At 39.5% G+C, this 10,413-nt stretch overlaps 1 protein-coding gene across 1 annotated transcript in view; it reads left to right on the top strand.

The window, feature by feature from the left end:
• The first annotated feature begins 1,173 nt into the window (after window positions 1-1,173).
• The window catches only part of TSEN15 (tRNA splicing endonuclease subunit 15), a 29,366-nt gene continuing 20,126 nt past the window's right edge, over window positions 1,174-10,413 (top strand). The window contains exons 1-3 of the mRNA XM_047840396.1: window positions 1,174-1,334; window positions 4,158-4,239; window positions 4,483-4,618. Coding sequence (XP_047696352.1) covers window positions 1,212-1,334; window positions 4,158-4,239; window positions 4,483-4,618 — 341 coding nt within the window. The 5' untranslated portion in view covers window positions 1,174-1,211. The remainder of the gene's footprint in view (window positions 1,335-4,157; window positions 4,240-4,482; window positions 4,619-10,413) is intronic.

Raw genomic sequence — 10,413 nt, 5'->3', positions numbered from 1 at the left:
ATTCCCCCTCTCTGGCTCATTCCGTTCCAGGATTTTTCTAGTCTTTTCATCACTGTTTCCTGGCTTCGTTCTTCTGGTTCACCAGACAAAACAAAACAAAACAAAACAAAACTGAGACGTTTTCTGCATGTACCCCTGATGCTGCTGAGCCTGACTCCTGGAATGCACTTATCTTCAAGCTGAATGCCAAGGAAAGGGGAACTTCCTTGTATAGTTCCTCATCTGCCCTTTTCCAAGCAAACTTGCCCTTCCTGCCAGAGTCAGCAAGCTTCTGTTCACATTTTAGTATATCCAGGTAGTTGCTTTAGCATTATGTACAAGTTTTATACATGTTTTCTGCTGGGCGATGGTCTGGTAGCGTCTTTGTCGCGTTTGAAAACAGAATTTTATCCCCTCCTGGGACTTTGAATCTTACAGAGTCACTTGTCACCTTGATTAATCCCACAGCCTCCTAACAGGTCCCTCTTTCTACTCTTGCGCCCTAAGATCTATTCTCAACACCTCAGTCACAGGGATCCTGTTCAAACGTAACAGGAATTTCCAGTGTCTCCCCATTTCACTCACAGTAAAGCTATAAATGCTTAAAATGTCCTACTCTGCCTATCTGAAACTCCTCATCCTTGGCTTCCACATCACATACTCACTGTGCTTTGCATCTTACTTTTCTGACGGCTCATTCAACAAGTCTATGCTTCAGGCTCTGCTCCTCTAATCCTGAAAGGTGGATCCAGCCTAAAAACATGGCCCTTGGCAGTCTGGTCTTTCTTCTTTCCACTTTCTTCTACAGAGATCTCATGGACTTTCACACTTTAAACTTACATGACAGGGCAATGAATGAGGCTTCTCCTTTTCTCAGGAGAAGGAGCCCTGGAGCCAATGCTGAAGGCAAAGAGGCCTGAAGTATTCCCCACTCTCTCAACGGGGCTGCAAATAGCTCTGCTGTAAGGAGAATTAAGAGCTTCTGGGCTAAGGGTATTCTTGAACTTTCTTCCCCCAAGCATCTGCCCAGATTTGAGTGAGCGCAGAGGGAAACTATAGAGCGCATTTGATCAGGCCGGAGGGAGGGGCTGATGGAACTTTCCTCCTCTGAGGATCTGCGCCCCTCCGCCAGGAGGCAGCGCGCGCCGGGGAAGCGGAACCCAGCCGCGCGCGCCACTGCTTCCGGCCGGGCGCGGGGCGCGGTGCACCACCGGCTCGCCGCCCAGCCCGGCATGGAGGAGCGCGGCGGTGCCGAGCCCACGCCGGGCTGCAGCGGCCTGGGCCCAGGCGGCGTTCGCGGCGGCGGCGCCCACTCATGGGCCCCGGAGGACGCCTGGATGGGCACCCACCCTAAGGTCAGAAGGCGCGAGAGGATCAGGGCGCCGGTCCGGGCCCCTACCCCAGGTGGAAGGCCGCGCCGCCCCTTCGGCCCTCGACGGCCTTGGGGGGCCTGGCGCCGAGTTTGCGCGCGAACCTCGCGGAGGGGGACCCGTGTGCACACTGCCTGTTGCAGCCAGTTGTTGTTTTTGTTGGTTTCAGTGAGTTGAACTATTGCTCTGACACCCCACTCCGACACACACACACACACACACACACACACACACCCAGCCAGAGTTGAACTATTGCTCGGACACCCCACCCTCCGACACACACACACACACACACACACACACACACCCCAGCCATTCCAGGGCAAGACATTAAATCCAGCGCCTCTCAAGGCAGAGCCCAGTAATAACGTAGGGCTCCTCCTGAGAACGGTCTCATTTAATCCTTGCAGTAACCCAACAACCACAGCAAAAACAGTCTGCGAGCCTTGGATGCATAAGAAGATAAAAGTTTAGGCACAGCTACGTTTGCACTTAGCATTGAGCCCAGAGTGTGCCGTTGTTGATTTTGCTGAAGTGCGAATTCCTAATTTTTCTGATATCTTTTAAAATTTGAATACTTCCCCAAAGCAAAACTGCTTAACAATAAGGGTGTATTTTTTGGTAAAGCAGCAAAGAAGATAGAGCACCTTGCTTGCTTCTGTTTGGCAAATTGCTGCCTTGGACCAGTAATGTCCCAAACAATGAACGGACAGTGAATGGAGATGGGGGTTTTGTAGGAATCTCAGAGAGGGGTCTAGTAACTTTAGTACCATTGCAGTCTTCTGCTGGGGAGCAGTATGTCATAGATAATTATCTAAAAACAGTCAAGGGAAGAAACATTTTTGAAGATAGAAGTCTGAAAAGAGTTCACCCCTTTTCATGTTCTCTTTCTTGATTTTATCCTCCTCCTCTGTCCCCTTATTCCTGGTCAAGGTGAGAAAAACAAACATGGAGATGTTACTCAGTGCCCTAAAAAGAGACAGATATCATATGTTTTCACTCATATGTGGATCTTGAGAAACTTGAGTGGATCTTGAGAACAGAAGACTGGGGGGGAAGGGAAGGAGAAGAAATATATACAGAGAGGGAGGGAGGCAAACCATAAGAAACTCTTAAATACAGAGAACAAACTGAGGGTTGGAAAGGTGGACGATAGGGGAAAATGGGTGATGGGCATTGAGAGGGCACTTGTTGGACTAAGCACCGGGTGTTGTATGTAAGTGATGAATCACGGGAATCTACCCCCAAAACCAAGAGCACACTGTATACCTTGTATGTTAGCCATTTTGACAATAAATTATATTTAAAAAAAAAAGAATAATCATAACACCCTTAAGAAGCATGAACCCAATAGTTCTCTGCCTGAGACTTTGAGTAACTGCCGGACTCTGAAAACCTGTTATGTCACCAGCTTTGTGATTTTTTGAGGGGGGCCAGGGGGAAGTTTTCAAATCTCATTGTTCCTCAGTTTCCTCATCTGTAAAATGGGGATAGTAATAGTACTTACTTTAGAGGGTCATTACCGGATTAAATCAGTTAATGTAAAGCACTGAACATTTAGTAAGTACTATATAGTATATATAAAATATATATAGTATGCAACATCAATTTCATTATATTGGTCTCATGCTTAGAAATCCTCAGTGTTTCTTTATGGGTAAAATTCAAACTTTTGGTTTGACTCTCAAGACCCTTGCAACCTGGTCTCCAGTCACCTTTTCATTGTCATTTTCAAACACATCCGAGGTATGAGGGGGACAACTAATAAAACCCCTGTTCTCCCGGACCTGTACACACTTAGGACAAAGCTAGTCGGAGAAAGGACTGAAAGTTTATACCCATGTGGGTCTGCCGATGCCTCACCTCTACTTTAGGCCTGCTCACCCACTGAGTCACTGGGATAGTTGGAAAACCTCAGGCTTCCCTTGCAGGCATAGCCCACTGAAGAATGCTCCCCCAGCGCTGACCAGCAAGTCTGAACGAAGTGGGAGTGGTATTTTAGCAGACTTTCTTCACAGGCAAACAGAGACCATGGAAATAGTGGCTTCCACAAACATGCTGCAACAGAAATCCTATTTAAAAAATGTTTTGGGGCGCCTGCGTGGCTCAGTCGGTTCAGCGTCTGACTCTTGATTTTGACTCCCATGGTTCATGAGTTCAAGCTCCACATCAGGCTCTGCTCTAACAGAGTGGACCCTGCTTGGGATTCTGTCTCCCTCTCTCTCTGCCCCTCCTTCACTCACACTCACTCTACCTCTCTCTCTCTCTCTCTCTCTCTCTCTCTCTCTCTTTTTCTCAAAATAAACATTTAATGATTTTTTTTAAAGTCTCTATTCTTGGCAGATAGGTTTCTTTAGAGGCCCTTGAGTATGTGTGGCTTATTCCCACCTGTGTGTGATTATTCACACTGTTACCCTGACTTCTCTATTTCCTCAAATCATATCTGCCTTTCAGGGCCCAACTTGTATCCATCTCTGTCATGAAACATTCATGAACTGATCCACCTGAGTGGATCTGACTTGTGTCATGGTTTCTTTTTTATTCTACACACTGGTTTTTCATCACTTACTGTCATGAGTTCTTATTTGCCTAACAGTTGCAAGTGTGCATGTGTTTGCCTTAACAATTTCAGGGTTTTTTGTTTTTTTTTTTTTAGAGATGGGGATCAGGTATTAATTGCCTTCTAACTTGCACTGTACCTAGAAGAAAGTCTTCTACTTTTTTGTATATGTGTCATGAGTAATTGATCAAGTGAAAGAAAATATTAAGACATTCTCGCCTCTCTGACAATTACATTTTCATTTCCAGTATTTAGAAATGATGGAATTAGATATAGGAGATGCCAGCCAAGTTTACATAGCATTCTTGGTTTACTTGGACCTCATGGAGAGTAAGTTATTTGTTTTATTGTTTTGTTGTTGGGCCTGTGGTGGGGGGGCTGGAGGGTTGGGTTGGGCTATGGCATTTCTTCATTCATATACTTTGGGAATTACTAGGTAACAGAAAATACTAGAAAGTGAAGAGAAGGTAATATTATGGGTGATGTTTGCTCAGCAGAGTATTAGGTGGAAGTTTAGAATTTTATCTTTTATTTTTGATTAACATTATTGTCCATTCAATGATGTACTTTCAGGTAAAAGTTGGCATGAAGTAAATTGTGTGGGCTTACCAGATCTACAGCTCATCTGCCTTGTCGGTACTGAGATAGAAGGAGAAGGATTACAGACTGTGGTGCCTACACCCATCAGTGCTTCCCTCAGCCATAACAGGTAGGCGGGTGATTTTGGTCTTTATCAGGTTGTTTCCTTTCCACCAGGAATCATTAAATTCACAGTAGTAAATATTTTTAAAGGAATATAGGGTACAGAGATCATAGCTTTACTCTGGGCTATTTGAGGACTGAGTTAAATATAAACATTTAAAAAGTATTTAGCCCTTATTGTATGGTCAGGACTTTTTCAGAGAAGGAATATATATGTTAGAAATACTGTCCTTAAGGAAACAGAAAATGTCTTCATTCTTATAAGGAGGCAAGACCTTACAGTTGAAACACAGATATTTTAAGATATACCATAATAAATGGTACGGGTAATATTTGCTTTAGATGTTGGGGAAGAGTGTGATTAACCTGCAAGTTGAAATCAAAGAAAGTGTCATGCATTTCTGGAACCTTTTTAAAAAATCTTGGTTACACATAGTTGGAAAACATATCTTTATTTCATGACACATTCTCCAAATCGACCTCCCAAAACAAAACTAGATTCTTGGCAGTAACTTAGAGCTAACTTTGTGGGTCTCCTCCTTCTCTGTTTCCCAGAAAAAGGCATATATATATGCCTTATATAAAGGGCATGTAATCTTTTGAGGCTGACTTTATGCACTCTATATTATACTGCTGAAATTCACCCATTGTTCTGTATGTGTATTGTATTCCATCGTGTGATGGTACCATAGTTTTCACATCCACCCTCCTGATGATGGAGTGTTGTAATGTTCAACTTTAGGGGATAATTTCAAACTGTTTTCCAAAGTGGTTGCCTCACTTCACTTTCTACCTGCAATGTAAACAAGATATTTTGGAGTAGTATTGTCTCTGACATTTAGTATTGTCGGATTTTAAGATTTTGCCAGTTGAATGAGTTATCTCATGGTAGTGTTCATTTGCATTTTTCTGATCTCTGATAATGAACATTTATTTATATATTTATTTTTTCCTTTCTTGAGAAATTCCTGTTCATATCCTTTGCCTATTGGATTATTTGTAGTTTTCTCATTGACTTGTAAGAGTGCTTTATATATTCTTGATAATAATCATTTTGGTTGTTTCCCGGTTTTTAAATCTGTTTTCAGGTATTTTTTTGATGAATAACAGTTCTTAATTTGAATATAATCATATTATATATTTTTAATAATCAATGTCTTTGTGTCTGGGTTAAGAAATATTTCCTTTCTAGACAAATATCATATGACTTCACTCATATGAGGACTTTAAGAGACAAAACAGATGAACATAAGGGAAGGGAAACAAAAATAATATAAAAACAGGGAGGGGGACAAAACAGAAGAGACACTTAAATATGGAGAACAAACAGAGGGTTACTGGAGGAACTTTATTTTCATGTGGATAATCATTTTTTTCTACTTGCATTTGCTGAATAGTCCCTTCTTTCCTCATTATCTGACATATCACCTCTGTCATTTCCCAAAACATTGACTTGTTTCTGGGCTCTCTTTATATTCCATTTGTCAATATACCTATGCTTGTGCCAGTGCCACATTTTCGTAATTTCTGCTTCAGAAGTCCTGGTATCTGGTTATCAAGTTTCCCCTTCCTGCTTTTTTCCTTTAGAAGCTGTAGCAGGCATCTTCTAACCTGGCTTCCTGTACTCCGGTAGTCACACCCTTGTGTAATTCCCTGTCCTTGAGTGTGGTCTGTGCTTATTGACTTGCTTGTAACAAATAAAATGAGACAGAAACAACGGGATGTTACTTCTAAGATGACATTACAAATGACGATGGCTTCTATCTTGGGCACTCTGTCTCTCTTGTTCTGAGGGAAGCCAGCTGTCCTGTGAACTGTCGTTCAGAAAGGCTGAAAATAGAAGAGTAAAAAAATTATTGATAGAGTAAAATTCTTAAAAAAAATTTTTTTTTTAATGTTTATTTTTGAGAGAGAGAGACAGAGTGTGAAATGGGGAGGGGCCGAGAGAGGGAGACACAAATTCAAAACAGACTTCAGCCTCTGAGCTGTTAGCATAGAGCCCATCGCGGGGATGGAATCCATGAACTGTGAGATCATGACCTTAAGTCGGACACTTAACCGACTGAGCCACCCAGGCACCCATCATGGAGCAAGATTCTTGAGAGATGGCAAGGGATGGATTCAAGGAAATAGTTGAGATCAATATTGAGCTAAAGGAGGAGGATCCTAGCTTCTGAGCTTGTGAGTCAGGAAGAAAGGACAAATAAAAACATAGCTATATTTGGGTAGGTGTATTAAGCGTGGAAGATGGCATAGCACCTTAAATTCCAACATGAAGGACTTTGATAAATACCTGTTTTTTCTAGTTCACTATGATCGAGATAAAAAGAGCACTGGACTAAAACCTTAAGACCTGGGTTCTGGTCTTGGCACTGACACTTAATATTTTGTTTGATGGTTGGTGACATACCTAATTTCTCTGGGTTTCAGTTTCTTTGTCCTTTATTGAGGGGTCTAGATTATCCATAGATAATATGTAAGATCCCTTCCAAATCAAAGCTATTATAATTGGTTATTTTTATTGTTATATTCCATAAAACTGTATTACACTAATTTTTAGATTTCTATTAGTATTTTTGTATGGCTTTGTATAATTTGTTATGAGAATTGTGTTTTGATATATCAGGCTATTCACACCCTTCTCTTAGAGGCCCTTTATCGTGAGATTTTTTTGTGTGTTTGGATCACAAATAGTTGATAGAGTTGACATCAAATTTGATCACTGATACTTTGTATTTTTCACTAGCATGATTTCCAAGCCTTTCTATATCTAAAGGACTTAATAATTCATTCCTTAAAACTCCCCCCTGTGTCTTTTAGTTATTGCAACAAATACTATATTATCTAGTATTATTGTTATATTATTTGTTTGGACAAGGAACTACCATTTTTAATTAACCTGAACTTAATCCTAAAAAATAAAATCAGTAGTCTCTTTGAATCAAAATGATTTCATAAGTCTAGAGGTACAAATTTGAGTCCTATTAATTTCTAGTTCTTGCCAACTGATGATTATTGATTTTCCAGCTTTATTGCATAAAGCTTGTTTTCTTCTTAAATAGAATTAGTTGAAAGGATAACTTAGTAAGCCATTTTTACACTCTTGCATTTAATAACTCAGAGGGCTTAAGTCTTTGTATATTGGTTTTTATATAAATATTCATAGTTATATTATGCAGTAGAATAATAATATAGAAAATAGCATAAATGAGGCTCAGCACCTATTAGATTTATTATGCCTTTTATGGCATAAAATTTTCTCAACTCAAAGTATGCAAATAACTTTAACAAATAAAGATTTGTGTGTGTGAATGAGAGAATGTGTGTTTGGTATGGTTCCTCGGTCTTTAGCAGGAATGATATTTTAGGTAGTAGGCATACTTTTATCTGTTTTTACTTCCATGAATGCTTTATATATAAAATGTTATGTATCTAACAGTAATGCTGTAATTTCCGACATTTGTGGTTAATGTAGGAATTTTCCTTCATTAGTAACATAGAGGAGAAAATTGTTGGCTTTAAATCTTTGGCAGCCTCGCATAGGTAAGAAATTCATTGAGATATGTCCAAAAAGTATTTGGGTAGGGCCTTGTGAGGGTAGCTCACCATAAAAATATATATAAGAGAGCTAACAGCTCTTACTTTTCTCAATAATAAATCACTGTGTTTATTTTTAAACATCATTATTTGTCATATAATATTGCTGAGGCTTTTTAGTCTTTACTTACCAAATATTTATTAAGTGTTATGTGTCAGGCAGTGATCTAAGTACTGGGGATACCATGTTAATCAAGACAACTCCCTTTTTTGGTATAAGTGACAAACAACATCATATTAGCTTTCAGAAGTACAATATAATGATTTGGTATTTGTATATATTGTGAAATGATCACAATAAGCCTAGTCAAGATCTGTCACCTTATGTAGTTTACAGAATTTGTTTTCTTGTAATGAGAACTTTTGTGATCTACTCTCTTAGCCATTTTCAAATATGCAATATAGTATTATAAACTGTGGTTGCCGTGCTATACATTATATCCCCATAATTTATTTTATCGGAACCCTGTACCTTTTGACTCCCTCAACCCATTTTGTCTACTGCCTACCCCCTGCCTCTGACAACCACCAATCTGTTCTCTGTATCTAGGGACTTTTTTTTTTTTTTTTTAAGATTCCACATGTAAATGAGATCAGATGGTACTTAAGACATCTCCTTAAAAATAGTGTTCTAGCGCTAAATGTTGGCGTGGAAAATAAATTTTATTTCATTTTTTGGTAATTGTTGGATGGAATCTAATAAAAACAATTCTCCTTTGTTCTGAGATTTCATTAAATGTGTAATTTGGGACTGTCTCAACTTATTTTATTGTTAGGTAATTGAATAACAAGGATAATGGAGTACGAGTACGGAAAAGTACTTTATAGAAGGTTGTAGCAGGATCCAGAGGAAGGACAGGAAAAACCTCCTGAAGGTGGTAAGAGGCCATGTTTTAGCAGGACAGCTACAAGTAATTAAGCATGACTGCCTGGCTGTATGCATGGTGTCTGGTTCAGAGTAGATGCTTAATAATGTTGGATAAGGTAGCTGATGAACAAATGAGTAAATAGAACTCATGAGAAAATAGGGAAGTATGGGAAATGAGGTGGAAAAGGTTACCTAGATTATGAAAGCCATCACTGATTTCAATTTTTTGCTATCAAAGGTTGTACTGTAATGAAGAGCCTCATAAGTATATCTTTGTTGTCATGTATGAGAGTTTCTCTGGTGAAAGTCTAGAGGTAGAATGGCTGGGACTTCTAGCATTTACACCTTCCCTTTTACTGGTTGTTAGCAAATTGCTCCTGCATACGCTGTATGTTAGCCAACTTGACAATAAATAATATTTAAAAAAAAATAAAGTTCAAAACTACAAAAAAAGGTTATTGGTTTATAGTCTCATAATATGTAAGTTTTCATGAGTAGGAGAAGACATTTACTGACACATAACTGACAAATTCATAGTATATGAATAACTTATGTGACTCCAGGAAAAACAACCCAACAAAAAACATGGACAGAAACAGACAAGTCACAGAAAAGGAACTCAAATGGCTCAACTCCATTTGTAGCCAGGGAAAGAGAAACCTAAGATGTGCTCATTGGAGGTTTGTCTTAACTATGCAGAAGCTTTTCAGACAGTGCACATTGTTACTGTTTGACAAAAAAGAAGGTATTAACTTATGGGGGAGTCTTTGAATAGGGCTACAGCTAGCTCAGAGAGTGCCTTTGAATTAGAGATACTCCTCCTGGACTGACAAAAGTCTCTTCACCAGGACTTAAGGCTTGGCAAGCAGCATAAGCCGGATTTCAGACCTGCTTGCATCAGGCATTCTTGTGCAAGGCACAATCTGTGCAATGTACATGAGTCCCTGACCCTGAAGCATGTCTGTTGAGTCCTAGGTTCCACAAAGAACACTGTAAAACTTGCTGCCAGATGGATGGTGTCACTGAAGGGCTTTAAGCAGGGGGAGTGATACTGTAGATTATAACTTGTGGTTGTAAGAGTATTTTGCATTGTAGACATTACAATATTTCAAAGTATATTCCTAAGTATACTCTCATTTCATCAGTATTAAAATTCTAAATAGTATATAGAGAACGTATTTTATCCCAATTTCACATATAAAAAGCTGAGGTTAAAAATGTATCTTTATTTATACTCTGCTGTTTCCAAAAGATAATGAAGGATTAAGTGAGTTGAACCAAGGTTTCATAGTAGGCAGCGAAGTCTCATAGCTATTAGAGTTCTATTTTATTGGTGT

This window comes from Prionailurus viverrinus, chromosome F1 (assembly GCF_022837055.1).
Source record: "Prionailurus viverrinus isolate Anna chromosome F1, UM_Priviv_1.0, whole genome shotgun sequence".
Lineage (NCBI taxonomy): Eukaryota > Metazoa > Chordata > Mammalia > Carnivora > Felidae > Prionailurus > Prionailurus viverrinus.
Note: the sequence above shows the minus strand (reverse complement) of the source record. Positions and strands in the feature narration are given on the sequence as shown.